Source organism: Chanos chanos, chromosome 4 (genome assembly GCF_902362185.1).
Source record: "Chanos chanos chromosome 4, fChaCha1.1, whole genome shotgun sequence".
NCBI lineage: Eukaryota > Metazoa > Chordata > Actinopteri > Gonorynchiformes > Chanidae > Chanos > Chanos chanos.
The window spans coordinates 35,218,749-35,237,324 of NC_044498.1; the positions used below are offsets into that span (position 1 = coordinate 35,218,749).

The 18,576-nt window shown below is 40.3% G+C and overlaps 2 protein-coding genes across 2 annotated transcripts in view; both read left to right on the top strand.

Moving 5' to 3' along the window:
• Nucleotides 1-780: 780 nt before the first annotated feature.
• Nucleotides 781-9,529, top strand: tsnax (translin-associated factor X). Its single transcript, XM_030772459.1, has 6 exons — nt 781-849; nt 1,080-1,187; nt 1,428-1,542; nt 2,456-2,586; nt 7,472-7,593; nt 8,589-9,529. Exons 1-6 carry the CDS (start codon nt 834-836, stop codon nt 8,964-8,966), a joined length of 870 nt encoding a protein of 289 aa, XP_030628319.1. The 5' UTR covers nt 781-833; the 3' UTR covers nt 8,967-9,529.
• A 3,987-nt stretch (nt 9,530-13,516) lies between these two features.
• disc1 (DISC1 scaffold protein) overlaps nt 13,517-18,576 on the top strand; it is a 38,340-nt gene continuing 33,280 nt past the window's right edge. The window contains exons 1-2 of the mRNA XM_030772267.1: nt 13,517-13,604; nt 17,909-18,184. Of these exons, the coding sequence (XP_030628127.1) occupies nt 13,517-13,604; nt 17,909-18,184 (364 nt within the window). The remainder of the gene's footprint in view (nt 13,605-17,908; nt 18,185-18,576) is intronic.

An 18,576-nucleotide genomic window follows, 5' to 3' on the forward strand; every position in this document is an offset into this window, starting at 1 on the left:
ATATGGGTAATCGAGAGAAACTGCTTTTTCATTACTCTTCAAAGTGAAAGACTATGTCTTTTCTAGGGAAACTAAGTCCTTTACTGTTAAGTTAGGAATGGAAACTTATTATTTTAAGTTTAGGTGTAAATCAGCAATGTTCACATTCAGCATATTTGCAATTCAAGAATATATAAACAAAAAATAATTCTGAATGAAAATCTTGAATGGGTTTTTAAATGCAAACTACATTTACGGCAGCTGACACACAACCTTGTCCAAACCTCCAAACATTGTACTGATAGTGAGTTTGCAGACATTTCACCTTTGACATTAAATTATACATTCATGGGAATCATCTAGGAGTGTTGAATAAGCAAAACAAATATGCATATTGTTGCATTTTCTGTCTCATTCACTAGAGTTATCGTTATTCCACAAATTTGAGTAGAAAGTCCTATATTTCTCACTTGTAACTAGCGTCTAATGAAAGATCTCTCTAAAACTACATTTCCCAAAATGCCACGGTGTTTTTACGCGTTTATGTGGCGCAAGTCCCGTCGAGACTGTAGAAACCGTGTCCGTCGCCAGCGCCAAAATTCTACTGAATTAACTGTAAACATTGGTTTGACTACCGGTATTATTTTGTTCAACAAAAGCACTAACCTGATAGTCACTTACTGGATTTTAGTTACTCACAAAGATATATTTGGCTAAATATACGTAAAAATGCTTGTGCAGTGCACTGGCAGTGACATTACAGCTTCTCGTTCCTGTGATCCAAGGTCTCGCGGCATCAAGTTTACATACACAGAAATACATTGTGAATGACAAAATAAATTTAATTCTAAGACATGAGCAAAAGAGAAGGTAACTGACTTTTGTTTTTAGGCGATGCTCTACCACCGTCGCTGTCTGCATATGCATTATATATTGAAACTAACTGAAATGCATTTTAGTAACTGACCATACAAGACTTTCCAATTGTTAGCTGATTAAATAGTGATTATTGGTCGTTACGTGCAACTAAACCATAATCCGTGTTGAAATCTACTTTTTGGGATGACGCTGACAATACGGAGATTATCTACCTTTCTCAGGTGAAGGGGGTGCCCGGAAAAGGAAAACAGATTTCACAGAAGTTCAGAAATCTGACGACCATGACAATGGTGCCCAGATTTCTTCCCCTGTTATATCTGCATTCAAAGGTACTTCCAAATTTCCATCCTTCAGCTGTTCAGAAAATGCTGTGCTTAAGGCAGAACACACATATATATATAGACTCAGTAATCGATTTCATGTTCGGGTCGTAAATCCATGTTGTGTGTCTTTAGTTCTGGTTACTTTTGTCTATCCGTGGATTAGGTACATTAGGCCACTGATCTAAACTCTGAAAAAGACGTTTTTTCACTCTCACTTTATCGATGCAATGCTGTGTGGCCTTTCAGTATTTCAGCAGGAGCTTGACACCAAACATGACAAATATGAACGACTGGTCAAGATCAGTCGAGACATAACAATTGAGAGCAAAAGGACTATTTTTCTGCTGCACAGAGTGACTAGGTGAGTAATCTGTTCCCCAAGGACCACAAACATAAAGGAAATGATCACATATTCATTTACTTTTGTTCATGTAGCAGACACCTTTAATCAAAGCGACTTCCAAGACAGGCAGACAACAAACCAAGCATATAGCCATCAGGAGCCGCTAAGCTCTGTATCAGTTATGCAGTATAAATGAAATACAACCTGATTATTTGTCTTAAACACCTGACCCCACCAGCCCTTCCCTTGCTTACTTCTTTACTATGCATACTGTAGTAGGTGTAAACAATGTGACTGAGTTTCCAAGAGAGCTAGGTGTGGTAACACAGAATTGTTAATTCATTTGCAGTGTTGAATCTATCTAGTCTTTCAGATCCATGTGGAAGAGTTAGAAATGGACTGGTCATTCTGAAACGGCCTCTGAACCAAGTTGTGACTCCCACTCTCTTTACTTTTACAAAGAGAATGTCCTAAAATGGATTTTATACATCTGAGCTGTCTCTACCCCTACCTTCCCTAAAGTAGACTATTTAACCTTATATTCTAACAGATCGGTACCACCCAAAAGACAAACTGTTTGAATGTTGGATCCTCGTAGAGTTCTTCCTTTTTTAGCCCAAGTCATTGCCACTGTCTTTGCAGACATACTCACTTGGGGTCTTAGGCCTGAAAAATACTTTGTGACAATGTCTACTGAAAAAAGGGTTTGTTTACAAATGACATTAAGAGAGAAGGCAGGGACCAATAGGTCACTGGACTCAGTTTACTGTTGTCATAGTAACAGTTTGCAAGTATATTTGGATAAGTATATAATCTTTAAATGAATGTCATGAGGAATCTGTACACATATGAGTCCCTTGAAATAACTGACAAATTATTGTCTAGGCTAAATTAGCCCTAGTATATCTTGTTGAACTGGAATGATTTGCAGTGTACCTAATGCGGAGGAAGTGTTGCATGAAGCGGACGTGAAGCTGGATGGTGTGAGACAGAAGATTGGGCTGATAGCAGAGGAGCTGAGAGGGGAGGACCTGTATCAGTTCCATAGAGCGTTCACACCTGGTGAGTTCCCATGGAGCAGAACTGCAGGGCTTTTACACAGTTTCTCGCTACTCCCACAGAAAACCACCACATTCAACTGACCAGGGTTGACAAGAGTCCATTTATGGGCAGAACTTTTAGTATGAGATGTTAAATGTGGATTTGGGGGAAAAAACAACCTCCACTTGATTTTTCTGCAGGAGGAGAGCTGTCAACTTCATTACTCGTCATGCTAAACAACTCTTAAAAGTCCCAAATAGTCTTAAATGCTCTTCAGTGGCTGATCATATTGTTTTTTTGGTCTGACTGCTGATCCTCAGATAGGCATTTCACAGAGAACACCAACTCTTTATTGCAGATAATTTCTTATTTGCATTCAAATGACGAACATCCATTTTTAATTGGTTGCTGCACTATTACTGCATTAAAATTTTATGGTTCTTATATGGTCTTAAGTGCACATTTTTGTAATGAATCCTGATCATGAAGAATCAATGGTTTACAATCATATGCATACAAACTGTGTAACTGAAAAGAATCCATTGCTTCAAATGCATGGTAGTTCTTTGTTGCTAAGTAACGTACTGTTATGGCAGATTGCTGATAGTCATCTGAGGGTCCACACCTTAGTACTGTACTTCACAAGAGTGATATTCATCTTCTCTATGCATCTCATTGTTTGGGTAGTTAATTAATGTGCTGACTGACTTCCTATTGGTGTCATGGCACCTCTCCCATAGACCCAACAATGACTCTCACATCTAGTCTAAACACTTGTTGAAAGTACCAATAGATAAAGCTGTCCCACTTCATTTCTTGTTGTTCTTGTGAACGAGGAGAATGCAGACACAGCGTCTACAGTGTTCAGAGAAAGGCCATAAAGCAGGGAGAGGTCACACTATGTCTGTAGTTATCTAGCAACTGGGGAAGTCATTTTTAGATTATGGTCACAGAGAAATCGCCAGTGTATATCTGCAACGTGACTCGTGGCAGTTCCCACCAATTAGATTGTCTTTCTTTTTTTTAATGTATTTCATCATCTTTATTAGATTATGGGTGAAAGCTTGGAAACTCTGGCCTTCTCTCACTAGAGCTGATAAAGCTGGCTGGACTTAAAGTCTCCAGTCATGTTTAATGGGTTTGTTTTTGTACCAGGGCCATTAAAGATGTTGTGAGCTAAATCTGACAGTAATTGCTGCTGATATGGAGAGCAGAGTAGTGCTTTGATAAGTGAGTGAACCAGAGCCAAACAGCAGCCTATCTGTACTGTAGACTTTCTAAACAGCTGGACTTGTTTCGTACAGCACGTGCAAACACAGTCGTGTATTGCGGTGTTTCTCAAAACAGCTTGGATTTCTTGAGGCTTTGTCAAGTCCTCAACAAGTGTGTCTGTCTGTACATCACTATACTGTACACTCTTTGATGGAAAACAGGATAATTCTGGAGAGGATCCTTAGTAGCCTTTGACTACAAACAGCTCACCTTTCTTTGACTGAACAGTAAGAGAGAAGACTCAGTATAAACAGTTATAGTTTATGGCAATCTTCCTTCATGTTTATACTGAGCATTTTTGGAATGTAGTGTTTACGAATACATTGTAAAGATTATGAAACCAACCAACCTCTGCCGGAGCCATCAGGTTAATGACACGTGAAATTCCTAATTCCAGACAAAAATTGTAAAGCCGTGCGTAAATTTGGGTGCATGTAGATAAAACTCAGGGCTCTTGTTTATTTCAAACTACTTTCGTTCTTTTCCATTTCCAAAGACGATCATCTATATGTCCAGTATAAATCGAGTATCACTCCTGTTCGGATACACAAAGTTACAAAGTACCCCTTTACATAGTGTAAGAACCCATTGGCATTTACACACCTTCAGAGTACCAGGAAAAGGGCAAGGGCAGCAGCAGAAGGTCAGAGATAGCTATAGGAGGATCATGGGTTCAAAATTGCCGATAGATGGGTAAGATGAACTCTGTACTGAAGAATAGCTGGTGTGCGGTTTTCTCGTGTGCTCCGATAAGATGCAGACGGTATTGCTCTGGGTGTCAGCACAGAGGCTGACCTTGTGTATGGATCTCTCACAGTACACCAGTTGTTACAGAATTTGCGAGGGTGGAGCAGAAGCTCCAGAGTTGTTGTTTTTTTTTTCTGCAAAATGGATAATTATGAAAATTGTATGTCTTTTTTTTTTTTTTTACTGATTGCAGTATAAGCATTGTGTGTGAATTGAAACAACACTGTTATTACAACACTTTTTCTGTAAATCTGCAGGAGTCACAAATATACAGAGGAATGATAAATACAGAGGGATTATAAATATAATCATCATGACCTGATGATTAGCGATTACCTTGGAATTAATCAGCCCAATCAGTGATATCCTGCATGGGGGGAAATGATTAAGACATACTACTGACGGGAAATAAACGTAGACTTCTCCGTGATCTCTGAAGCATTTTAATTCTCCAAAGAAAACAGATAAAGCCCATATTTACAGAACAGTTTCACTAATGGCAAAGGAGCTCAACTAACCATGAGGAATGAGGTTGGTTTTCACATGTGATAAAAGCTTGCCAAAGTGATTTTTTTTCTCTCTCCAACACTACTGGATAAAAACAAAAGATAAACCTTCACACAAATAGCGTTCAAATTTTCTTGCGAGTTCCTGTCTTCATTATGGCTTTTGTTACGCGTTATTAAACTTCCCTGTCTCTCTCATTGACTCACAAGGTTTGTATTGACCATGTTTTGTTGGGAAGGGTCAACACTCGACAAATTAGGATAAAGCCCAATTATCCATTGTCTCTTGGGTCAGTTCCATGGCCCCTCGCTGGTTGAATCCATTCAGTATGAAACACTGATGTGATTAATTAGGCCCAAAATCAGATCTGAGTAGGAGAGGAGATAAAGGGTAAGAGACTCGTGAGTTATTTTTGTTTACAGAGTTTACAGTCTGTTAATATGTGACCTTGAGACACAGAAACCAGAGGTCAAAAGTAGGTCACCTCTTGATGGCAGCTTCCAGACTTTTCCATTTTACCCAGCCAGTGACACTGAGAGCTGAACGTCTAATGATATTTGGCGTATGTCCAGCCTGGCATTTCTATCTGTGCATCCAGCCAAACACTTAACAACCCCAGTATCCCTCCCAGAAAAACCAGTATGTGACATTCTTTTGGGTTTTGTTAGAAAACAAACTCAGTCTACATTTAGATTTGGACTGGCATTGTAGCATAAACACATTTGGGATTTGATATTTTTCCATTACCATTGAGTTAAACAATTAGAAAGGTTAGTGCCAGTGACAGTGTAGGTTTGTGTTTTCCTGGATTGAAAGCACTCATGGATTGGCTATGGCTTTTCTCAGTGCGCATCCCAACAAATGATTCTTAATTAATACATTCATTCTTTGAACAAATATTTGTGCTTGTATTTGTGAGATGGTGTTTGCCAGTAGCTTGATTGGGATTTTTAGACCACCTGTATGAATCAGCTAGGGGAACTTAAAAAAAAAAAATCAGTTTTGTAAGCTGTGTATGGTCTGTTTGCAGCTCAACCAGTTATAAAAATATCTGCTAAAGAATAATACTTTTGATTACTGCTTTTTCACCTGATTCGTTAGATGGTATAAAAGCTGAAGCCGCGCAGTGTTTTGCGGAGGCAGCCATATGCAGAATGGACTGTTTACACTGTCATATCTGCTGAATATTATCCCCCCTGGATATTACCACATCAGCATCCACACTTGATACACATTAGAAATAATAAACTTTTTTTTTTCAATCGATCCAGACAGTACTTCTATTTTCTCTGGACTTGCATGCAGAGGAACCTCTCAGGACCAGGGCAAAACATCTCGAAATGTTTATTTACTGCGAAAATGAGGAGTCATTGTCTATGAGGTTTTGTTAACTGCAGTATTGGCGTTAGTATGTTTCTGTAATGTGATTGCAGGCCTGGCTACAGATTCTTTGTATAAGGAGAGGTGTTGGTTCTGTCAAATTAACTTCCAAAGGAACTTCTTTACAGAGGGAGTCTCCTGTTTCCACCTCGATAAGGTTATCACTTTCCTGTTAGCCTAACTGAAGACGACATGCTAGGAGCTCTTTCTTACTCCTCAGATTCTCTTTGATACTGACCACAGAAGCTGGTTCTTGTGTTGTGTGGCTGTTATAAAGAGAAGGCTATTAATTGCAGTAAAAGACAATAGTTTTAAAAGACAAGGAGATAACTGATATGTAGCGTGCCATATGTTGGACTGTGAGCCAGGGAGTCAGAGATAAGAGACTCTTTGAAGTTAATGGCCGCTCTAAAAGTAAACTTGAAACACAAAGTCTTCCGTCCTGTTATTATTGTCTTGCTGTTTACATAAGGATTGAAAGCCAATCTGGGGTCATCTCTCCTGCCCTCAAAGGACAACTGCCTGTCTCTAGTTTTCATCATAAAACTCCCTCTCTCTCACTTACCCACACAACCTCTGTTTGATAGTTTTTCATAGATGGTTTTCTGATCAGCTGAAAAGTGGCCAGGTAACATAAGACAAGATTTTTATTGAAAACTGTTATTGTTCTTGAGGTGCTCTCTCTCTGGGTGGCATGTTCAGTAACTGAAAATATTTATTTGTAAATGTTTATTCATTTGAATTTTTTAATACAGTATGCAATACAGTTTTAAATACAGTTATTAGAACTGATTAAATTTGATGAAATTGTTGTGTTATTTACAACATGACAGCGGAATGCATGTATGTATGCCCAATGTATGCCCATATAGGCAAGAGACTTCACGTGACACACTAGACCAAATGATATTATGTTTACATGGCTTTAAGTGACTTTATATTGTAAAGACATTGTCTGTTCTGAGTTTCCTTATATTTCCCTTCTCTGTCTGTCTCTCAGGGATTCAGGAGTATGTTGAGGCAGTGTCCTTCCATCATTTTATCAGACATCGTACTCTCATCAGTCTGGAGGAGGTCAATGCTCGGCTGGTGTTCATGAGACACGAGAGGACAGACGCAAAGGTAAAGATCTGTGCTGTGTGTGCGTTTAGAACTGGCTCTGGAGCGAATGTTGTTTACTTATCTCAGGCTTCCTAGTAAAGCTGGTATTCGCTTTATTTTTTCATATTAGGCAAGACATTTGTCAACACGGCATGCATTGTGGGAGTGCTGATGTTGTTTGCAGTAGTCCATTCTACGTCCAGACATTTAAACTGACCTATATTTTTATCCTTTGCTATTTTGGTATATGAGATTCTTTTTAACATAAACACATTCCATGTGAGGTCATGGAGGCGGTGAACGGTATGCCTCTGTTTCTACGCCAAATGCAGTGTCTACGTTTTTTAAAGCACTCACACCAGGCTTATCAGATGAGTGAAAATCACTCCATCTCTTTGCTGTATTTTTAGAGGCAAGTGAGGGCTGCCGACAAAGCACGTCGACAGTAAAACTCTATAAATCATTGTTCTGACACCAAGGAACTAGCAGCGCTGTTTGAAGCACATTCCCAGTTGAATGCTCATCAGGATCACACTTATTATAGCCTAAACATTTTGATTTTAGGAATATGTTTATTTTGGGACTGTATAATTTAATGGTTCCAGATTGTAGCGTTTGTAGCGTTGGAATAGTGCAGTCAGATCTCATTTGTGTTTTTCGTTCAATGAAATTTGCTTACATTTTCTGAAGCCAGATGTACTCTCAAAGTCACCATGAGCAGTTCTGCCCGCAGTTATTTTTACCCATACGAAGCCTCTTTTTTTTTTTTTTTCAAATTTAGAGTCCTTTTTTCTCCTCACATTTTTGCAGAAATCTGCTCAGACTGTTTCTTTCCCATTTACCCAGCATGAGCTTGTGATGAAACAATACAGAACAATGCCCACATGAAGAATATCCTCTTATGGCTTTAATTATTAGGCTGCACTATTGTCAAGTACTTTCATAATTCAAAACGTGGTCACACATCTTCGATATCTCTGATTTTGAGCTTATTAGATATTGTTTTGTAATTGCAGGGTTCATCTGAAGGTTCAAGGTCAAGTCCAGCCGTCCTAACTTTTCAGGTCACGCCCACTGACTACCTGCTGGGTGTGGCTGACTTGACGGGCGAGCTTATGCGTATGTGCATCAGCAGCGTCGGCAATGGGGACATGGACACACCCTTCAAACTCAGCGACTTTCTGCGCGAGATTCATGATGGTTTTTCATACATCGGCAACACGGGACCCTACGAGGTCTCCAAGAAGCTCCACACCCTCCGTCAGAGCCTGGGCAAGGTGGAGGACGCCTGTTACACCCTGCGTGTTCGCGGCTCAGAGATCCCCAAACACATGCTGGCCGACGTTCTCTCCAGCAGGACGGCGATCATGGACCCGGATGAAGGCGTGGTTTAGATCAGTATTTATCTGTAAGGGCCAACAGTTGTCAGGACCCGGTGGACTACGCATTTTTGTTCTGGTCCTCCACTGGAAGTAAATGAAATATTCAGATAATAATAGGTTGATAATTAGCTGAACCAAGCTGAATCAGTGTGTCAGTGCAGGTTTAGGAGCTGTTAGATCTTAAGGAAAATATTGAGAAACGTTGATTTAGATGTTATGAGCCCAGTCTGTCCCAGTTCTAGTCCAGAGGTTCAGAAATCACAGGGTTAGATCGTCCTGCCCTCCTGTGCATGCTGCTTGTAGCACAACATGTTTCTCTACAAGTTCATGTGGTGCATGTGTTTGTGTTTTTTTTGTTTTGTTTTTTTTTACAGCTCATTTAATGTTGTGACAAATTGTTTACTTATTGTGGCATTTTGTGACTCTTGGCTTGTTTCACAGTTGGTCCTGTTGGGTTCTGTTCTGTACGACTAGCAAAGGTTTGATTACTGAAAACATTTTGGCCTTTCACTATTTAGATTCTTATTCTACCCATAAGCCAGTAAAATGTTCATTTGAATTGAAAGCAGCATGAAAAAAGTTGTCACTGCAAGCACAATAAAATGGTTTTGTTATAAGTGTGTCTGCCTTAAATGCCTTTTGGATAGTGGTCCTTTTTTGGTGGACTGTTTGTGCCCGCAGGTGTTTATTTTTAGCCTCTACTTCTATCACAGATTGATAATCTCAGGTAGGCACAGCTGTTGTCTCCGGTCTCCCCTACACTGCTTTTGGGAGATGTGTGGTTTGTGTCCAGACAGTACGTGCCCATGTGGTTTTAAGGCAGTTCTTTTGACTGTGTCACTCCCTCTTGGATAGGAGGCAGGGCCTGGATACTGCTCCCCTCTCACTGATAGAACCAAATCAGCAGGCATTCACCCATCAGGATGGGATGACGTCCAGTTCCAAATAAAGAAGGGTAAAGCATGTTGTTTTTTCCAAACAGGTCACGTTGTGTTTATATTTGTATAGTCTGGAAGAAGCACTGATGTACGCCATGTCTGGAGAAGCTGTTTCTGCCCCTTGCAGTAGAGTTATCGGTAAAACCTTTTCCCACTTCAGGTCTTGGAAGTGGGAAACTGGCTTGACCCCCAAGAATGCATACTTTGACCCCAGGTTAGTTTAAATTGACCTGTTTTAACCTAGTGGGAAATTCAAAATAAAGATCAGTGACTTGAGACGTAGATGTCTCAGCTTGTTGAACGTCATCTGGATGCCTAAGACTAAGATTTAAAAGAGATTTATTAAAAACAAAATCTGAAGAAAGGAGAAGAGGAGGATATTCTTCTGCACTGAGTGATAATCTCCATAATTTTCAGTTTAAAATGGACTATTATAAGTCATGCAAATAAATGCCTGAATAATGGATTATATCTATAGATAAACGCTCCTTATCAGTTTTACAAATTCAGTTCATTGTTGTGCAAAAAAAACAAAAAGAAAAGAAAAGTATACTCTCTGTTGCAGGTATGTAAATGATATACAGTGTAAGGCAGAACGCAATAAAACCCACTGTTGTGGAAATAATGTGGCTCAAAAAAGAAATGTCAGACCACTTAATGTAACATCACTTTACTAATCTGCTTTTCACCCTGTTTTAACAGCACTTCACCTTACAAAATGTGTTTGTTTTCACACTGATGTTTGTCAGGAATAAAGCTTTGTGGGAAACATTTAGTGTGAAGAATCCTGTAGGTGTCAAAGTCATCAGAGTATCTGAAATAATCAATGTTCTGTCTGTGAAGCATCAATGTTCACATTTCATTCATTAGATGAGCTGCTGATGTGGTAAGTAAAAAACTAAACACAATCTTGCATTTGTTTACACAAGAAAACAAGTTTTCACTTGTGCATAGTAAATAATAGACGTGCTCCCTCTATCAGGGGGAGCGGAAAACACCCATGGTTTGTGCGGGGTATTCTCTTTAGCACAAAGCTGCATTTTGTCATTTAAGCCTCAGAGCACAATTGGAGTTCTGGCCTCATGTGAAAGCAGGGTTTGTGAGCACTAACCTTTCATCTAGGACAAGACTGTCTCTGTTCACAGCTCTTCAATCGATCTACAGCTGCTTTTCCCTCCTGTCCCCCCCCCCCCCCCCCCTCCCCAAAAACAGACTACTTGCATAAATATATTAGTACTGTTTCAGCAGCCTCACGGTTCTAAGCATGTTTACCTTTACTCCCAGAACTTTTATATTATAAAACAATGTTGTTTTTAAAGTGCAATTCAAAAATGCCATGTTAGGTTGGAAAAGCTATGCTGTTCATGTTGCCAGTTGAGAGCGGACTTGTACAAGCCTGACATCTAGTGGCTAATTGGGGTACAGCTTATTTCACGGTTTCATTTATCTCTGTTTTGATTTATCTGATTTATCTAAGTTTACCTGTGTCAGAATCTCTGTGTGCTTATCACAATCACTTACGAGCTGGCTGTTGTGCACATTCTATCCATCTATCTGAAATAGGCTACATATTCAAGTCAACATGAAACTGTAAATTAACTGCGAACTCATGTCATTCTAAGTTGACCTAAAGCTGTCAAAATATTACTCACTGATGCTTGAGGAGTACCGCCAAAACGGCCACTTCCATTTAAATAACTTAAACGGACGTCATCTCGCCGTGTTAAACCTAGGTTGCTCAGTAGTTGAATTGGGACAGCAGGCCCAAAGTGCCTGCGATTTACACAGATGCTTATACTTCACGAGTGTACCTCAAATTCTGTTTGGTCAGATAATGCAGTTTAGTGGGAGAGGTGAAACAGGAGAAAAAACCCGCTCCAGTCAGTCTAACTGCCGTAACTGCAATTGCCAGTGTCTAAGGACAGCTTGTAGCCTATGTAAGTGGCCCTCACTAGGTTACACCACTAGAACATGTAAATAAGTATTAATGGCAAGAAAAGTAAGCTTCACTGTCCTTAAAGTGGATTACAGGTTTAAAGAGGCGTTGCTTGCTCTTTGCGTGGACCTGCTCTGTTTTCAGTAGTTAGGCCTATAGGACGGAGTTGGAGAATAACTATAGCCGGTAATTTTCAGTATTCATAGATTGTTTCAGATATATAAAACGGGCTAAACACTGGGATATATTTTTGCCATGCTCTTCATGCTGTTTGCCGACTTGTCTTTGTCAGGCGTCTGAAACCAAACACAAACCATTCACAAACTACTCTACAATCTTACGTCAAAACAGACATAAACTCATCGGTTTTTGACACCTTTCAGTTTCAGCTGAATTCGGTCAATTGGTTAATTAAATGAATCACAAAATAGATGGCCTAAGTGAGCTTTGACTCTGTTAATAACGGTCTAAGGCCAGGGATCACACAGTCGGTTAATTAGTTTTATCCTTTCTCGCTTGTGTTTCTGATCCCTAGACCTCCGACAGTTTGGCCCAATTACAGTCACCAGACAACTCATCCTACCCAAGCAAGTTCAGTGAGGACAGTGAAAACAACAAAGACCACCACTGTTGAAGGATTCCAACCGTTTTCTTGGGGTTTTCAGTTTAACCAGTGCCAGATTAAAGTGAAAGCAGATTCAGGGTTAGAAGACTTGAGAACAGAAGGGTTAGCATGATTTCTGTGAGAGTCTTTGAAAGTGGGCAAGAGATTTCGCTGATAACGTTTTCTCTTTTGCGTAATGAGAATTAAGACAGCCAGACCATCTTATGAAAACAACAGGACGTAGACTTAGCTTACCTGATAGTGATGAATACATTTTATATGGGCTACATAAACAGTCAGATCTGATTATCGATGTTTTCATTCAGTGGCGATGCTCATACACGTTCAGAACACCTCGGGTTCATGAACTCCTCTGATGCAGGTGTTCTGTCTGCACATCAAGCAGAGCGAAGGTGGGTCGTTGCAAATGATTTCCATTCCAGAACAGGACCGCGGACTTGTCATAGAGCAGCACACTATATTAACCACTAGGAGGACTGTTTTAGGAAGAAGAGAGTCAAATTCCAGCACACGTAAGAGGAACTCCTTACATTATTACAACACGGCACATAACGGAGCGGCAGTTTCCTGGCTCTCGACTTCAGACGAGTCTTGATTTGCTGTCAAATTTAATCGACATCGTGTTCGGTTTTGTGGATTGAAGATTGCCACTGAATACATTTTCGTCATTTGTTTTTTTATGTAGGAATAAAGAATCGGTTGTCGATTTTAAATTTCAAGGAAGCGGCTTTTGGGGAAAAAAATCGGCATTGCAGAGCATCTCGGAGAAGAAAAAACCCTACAGGGAACATACAGAACAATTACGTAAATCATTAAAGGGACTAGAACCCGAGGATGGTGCATGTGACGTTCTCTGCTGGGTAATACAAACCTTTCTAACAGTCTCGAGATTTATCTGCTGGGGATGCGAGACACATCCATATTGTAGGGAATAGCTCCACCAATCAACTGTAACGCTCTCGCACGAAGTACACTTTCGGCTTATTAATGTCTTTCCAAATATGAGTTTGAAACAGTCACCGGCTTTGAAGACGTGAGGCTTGCCACAAGTCATAACGTCGAGATGTTTGCCGGAATGATTAGACTGGAGAGCACCTCAGCCATAAACATTGACAGCGAGCCCCAATGCCACCGATGGGCAAAACTAGAAGGTAAATAGAAAACCCGTGTTTATTCCTTTGTTTCCCTCCTTTTACTGGCAATCGATATGTCTTCGATAGGTCATATAGTTTGTATTATTTGGTAAAACATCCTCAAGGGTTTTTTTTTTTTTGCATGTCTGACCTCAAACTTAAGATTTCACAGTAAATGTCGGGATACACGCAAATTTTACTTATCTTTTGTAATGAAAGCTGACGATGCCGTCTGTTTGATATAACTGCTGACACACTTAGACACACTTATGTCTTTCTAAATCAAACCATATGTGGTGTGTAATAGTCTGACATCCTTGGTTGGGTTCTTTAGATTGTCTTATAGGCTAGTTGTTCAGAAACGTTACAGAAAATCTGTATGTTATTCATGAGCAATTCTTCTCTCGTCAAGTTTTTCCACTGATATTTACTTTTAATGATGTGGTGCCATGGACTCAAACCCAGTACACAGCTGTCTGTGGAGAGACGTTTTATAGGTAATGAAATAGAAACAAGTGGACAAAAAGTGCTAAAAACTGAAATTCTTATTTTCTTTAGCGGGCTGAGAAGATCATCTTGAGGTTCGATACGTTTAAAAGTTCTCGTGAGAACTTCAGAGGAAACTCGGTGGCCTTTCCAATCTCAATACCACACAGGCATGCATTTCAAAGCTTGCTTTTAGACACAATATTGATTCTACCCACAACGCGGCAGCTCTGGCTCTCTGAAATAGTAACAAATAAACGAAAGCCCCTTCACAGCGAACGTTAAACATACCACTGGACCTGGGAGGGAATTATGTGATCGTAATTTGAGCCAACCTGTGTGTTGTTATCTTAACAAAACATTCTAAACCTGGAGGCCTGGAAAACTGCCGTCCCATTTAATATAACGCTAGGTAGTTAAAGTGACAGCCAGTATGGTCTATGTATAAGAGGAATTTAAATGAAAGATTGGTAGATTTGCTGTACTTTTCTGCGGTATATATACTTTCAGGGTCTGTTGAAACAGTTTCAGATGAGAATATTTTGGAAGACAGGAGATTAGTCATCTGCTGTCATGGCCATCTTCTACTGCAAAAAATAGTTTAGAAGAGAGTAAAGTGTTCCTGGTAAATGCACACATCTATTACTGTGTTACCACCTTAATAAAAACATATAGTAGGCCTAAGTCACCTCCTCTCAACAAAGATTTAAAATGTCAGTCGCAAAGGCTTGTAGTTTCCGAATAGAGAATTATTATTTTCTTTGTTCTACGATTGGTCTAGCTTGGTCCTTCTCATTTCAGACACAATGAGATTTCTGGCATGATTTGGACATGACCGTTTTAGAAAGTCCTCAGCTCTTTGTCTGTGAGCATTTAGTCGTCATTTTCAGCTGGTTTGTGTCTCCCTTGTGACTGGGCAGGAAGTGCATAGCAGTCTCTGCCAAATCTGTAGAGGGAATGACACAAACTGAACTCGAATGCTATGTGAAGTTTATTTTCAAATTTGTATCTAGAGGGAGTTCCCTCTTAATAGCAGGGCAATGTTAAATAAGATAAAATCACTTAAGAAATTACATTTCAGTACTTAAATGGAAGGGAGCTCTGTTTTTCCCCTGTGGTTTTAGAAACAGAAACTCAGAGAATTTGTGAAGCTTTAGGCATTTTTTTTTAGTTTTCTGCACCTGTATTTCTTGTATTTATCAAATGATTTATCCATCTGTCTATACTTGTTTTTTTTGTTTAAAAAACAAATCTTGGTCATGCGTTTTTTGAAATATGTTTCGGGAAGGTGAACAACCACATTCTTTGAGCGTGATCTCAGCGAGCTGTTTCTTGCACATAGAAAAAAAATGACTTTGAGGAAAAACTTGCACTTTCACTTCCCCATTTTGTACTGCAGTCATAAATGCCAACTCGTACAGCATGTGTCTAGCAGTTATCCACGCGGAGTCATCTCTGCATGAAGAAAAGCACGCAGATGTGAACCTCAGATGGATTAGTTTTCCCCCCTCAAACATTTGCTTGCTTTTTTAACAAGCTTCTCCACATTCTGCCGTTAACGCTGAAGTACTCAGAGCAGCCAATCGGATTCTCTGTTTAGCCGAGGGGGGTTCTTAGTGGGCCTCTCCAGCCGTCTAAGGTAAATACACAAACATTTTTAACCCATCGTTCACACAGACTATATCTGCTACACATGAGTCTTGTAACATCCCATGTTGCTACTGCTTTTGTATCTTATGGTCGCGTTGATACAAAGGACAGGACTTTCAGGAGAAGTTTGATGTTGAATTTTGCAGGGCATAGTTGTCAGTGACATTATACACCTTTTTTTTCACTCTCTTTTTCCTCATTCTGGGACTATTTTAAAAACTATCCGGAAGATATTAGAGTCTGCGTACAAAAGCTGCACTTACATCGTGGACTATTTAGTGATTCTTACAAAGGCTTCATGGTCGTTTCCTTCCCTTTTCAGAGGAAACAATGGTCCTTTTGTAACCAAATCATTCTGCCATAATCACCTATTTGACTGTTTTTCACTTTCAGTTGCATCAAAAGCAGGGCTATACAGTGTCCTCGACAGATGGAGTGCAGTCGGGTTCAGGTGTCACGGCCCTGGGACTGTCTAGAGTGACGGCCTAGTCTTCCGTGTTGTTGTGTAGTAGGTTCAGGGAGGGAGCAGCTCTAATGGGTTTTCTGTGTAATCTGATCCTCAGGGTACAGACTCCAGAGACTGCTCTCTCCAGTCAATACTCTCCTTTTGTTAGTGGCTCTTCTGACTTCCTCTGAGGATGTTGCAGAATTTTCTGTTGCCTTCATGCCTCCCCTCCCTCCCTTCCTCTCTCTTTAGAGGACATTCCTTAGCTATGACATCACCCAGGCATTTGGGAGGATGCATATTAATGTTTTCAAGAGCAATTAGAGGAGAGTCTAATTACCAATCTCTTCTGGTAGTTAAATCCACCAGTTATCTGTCATTATATTCCGTTCTAGTAAATAGAGTAATGCATATGTAGTACAATACAATCTGTAACTACATAGTGGATTGTTTGTAAATGTCACATGGATGCAAAGTGTTGTGCTCAGTCCAAATGCTTTTAATGCAGAAGGGGTCAGATAACTCATTTGCTTGTCCTCACTTTTCTTGCTTTGCTCTCTATTGTACTGATGCTCCCACTCCAGTTGCTGAAGGTTCTGCTGTGCCAGAGTTTCTGAATGGGCATACTGTTGTGCAGTTTTCATGTGCGAATGTCTGAGTGTTTGGCGTTGAGACGGGGCGGGCTATACACCACTGCACCCATCTCTCATGTCACCCACCATAGGAGAGAGAGATTGTGTGAGAGAGAGGGAGTGTGTGTGCGTGTGTGTGTGTGAGAGAGAGAGAGAGAGAGAGAGAGAGAGAGAGAGAGAGACTGAGTGAGTTGGTGGGAGAAAGAGAACTGCAGCTGCACACAAAGAGCTTGTTGAAGGCTCCACAGATACCACCCCCCACCCGAGGAAGACAAACATGTCTTCAGATTTTCGACACTGACCCACTAATGGCTTAGCTTTTGAAGTCCTCATTATGTGGGCTTTACGCAAGTGTGTGTATGTAAAATATGAACAGCAGTCTATTGATCTAGAGTTTAATACCATTTCCTTGGCTGCAGCATTGTGTTCTTTTCACCACCCTCTAAGCTGGTTGTACTTATGACGGTGTCTTTCTGGAATCTCTGGACAGCTGGACTGCCCTGACTGGATTAGACACGCTGGTCATGTGTAATATGTAACAGTCTGGTGAGGACACATATTTCAGTCACATCGCACCTTCAGTCACATTTTGTTCAGACTTTGTTTTCTTAAGCTTTCTTTTACATGTAAGTTTTTATTTGATGGTCATTCTATGAGAGGTTTCCAGTTTTTACTATGTCAGAGGTTGCCCAAGGTAATGTTGGCAGACAGTGACCAAGCTCAAGCTTCTTACTGAGTCATTTCCCTGATCGGTTGGCCTTATACCATCCAACTCTGACAAAATAAAAGAGAAAAAAACAAGACAAAAGTGACTGTGAATTTCTGTTAAATATGTCGATGTTCGTGCCTGGCTGTTAAGAGATGAATGGCACAATGGATGAAAACTCATCCTCATTTATCTGTCCTCTGAATTCTGTTGTTGGCATCTTTCCCCTGAGTAGTTTTGCTGAGTTACAAAGTATATTTGATGTGCATAAAACCTTCAGCTTATTTCCAAAAAGTTGCTGCCAACTTAAGAAAGGAACCTCAATGATGTCTTAAGTCTGGGTGTGTTGATGGTGTGTTGATTTGGATAAGTGTCTTATTCAATGTAATCTCTTTCTTAACAGGTGGTTTTGGGACAGCAGGAGAGGGAGGTGTCAACCACAGGAGGAGTCAGAGGAGGCTGGAGTGCGTGAGACCAGAGCTGTCCAGGCAGACAGACAGCAGTCTTGGGAAGGCTAAAAGAGACCTCTGCTTGTCAAGTGCACTCTCAGGAGCTGAGACCTCCCAAGCGTGTGCTGGTTTGAACAGCTTTGAAAGTTCTCCTAAGCCACCTAATGGCCTGAGCATAAGTTGGCATCAGGATCTTGTGAAAAAAGACAAACTTGACCCTTCTCAACAAAGTGGGATTTCCTTTCCTCAAACATCTAGTCCTTCCCGTGCCTTTAAACCCTTGTTTGAGTCCAGGTGTGAAGAAGGACCAGAACAGGAACCTCAGTCCAGTCCTCATAAAACATTTCCAAAATCCCCTTCATCTAGAGGCGTATTCAATTCTAGTTTTAGTTTCATCCAGGAATCACTGGATGCTATTGAAGGATTAGATACCACAACAAGTGAATATTTAGTGCCGTCCTCGTGTCAAACAGTACAAAGTACAAGGCAAAACCAAGACCAAAATCAAGATATTTTAAGGGACCTCAAAACTTTAAATTTGGACCAAACAAAACCTTCCTCTCTCACATCTTGCCAATCACGGCAGACACATGTTGCATCAGACCGATCTTTTTCCAAACAT

Excerpts from the sequence above, each read along its gene's own strand:
- tsnax (XM_030772459.1), top strand. Across the intron at positions 1,188-1,427 it reads TGTTATATCTGCATTCAAAG|TATTTCAGCAGGAGCTTGAC; the intron begins GTACTTCCAAAT and ends GTGGCCTTTCAG. Across the intron at positions 7,594-8,588 it reads ACGAGAGGACAGACGCAAAG|GGTTCATCTGAAGGTTCAAG; the intron begins GTAAAGATCTGT and ends TTGTAATTGCAG.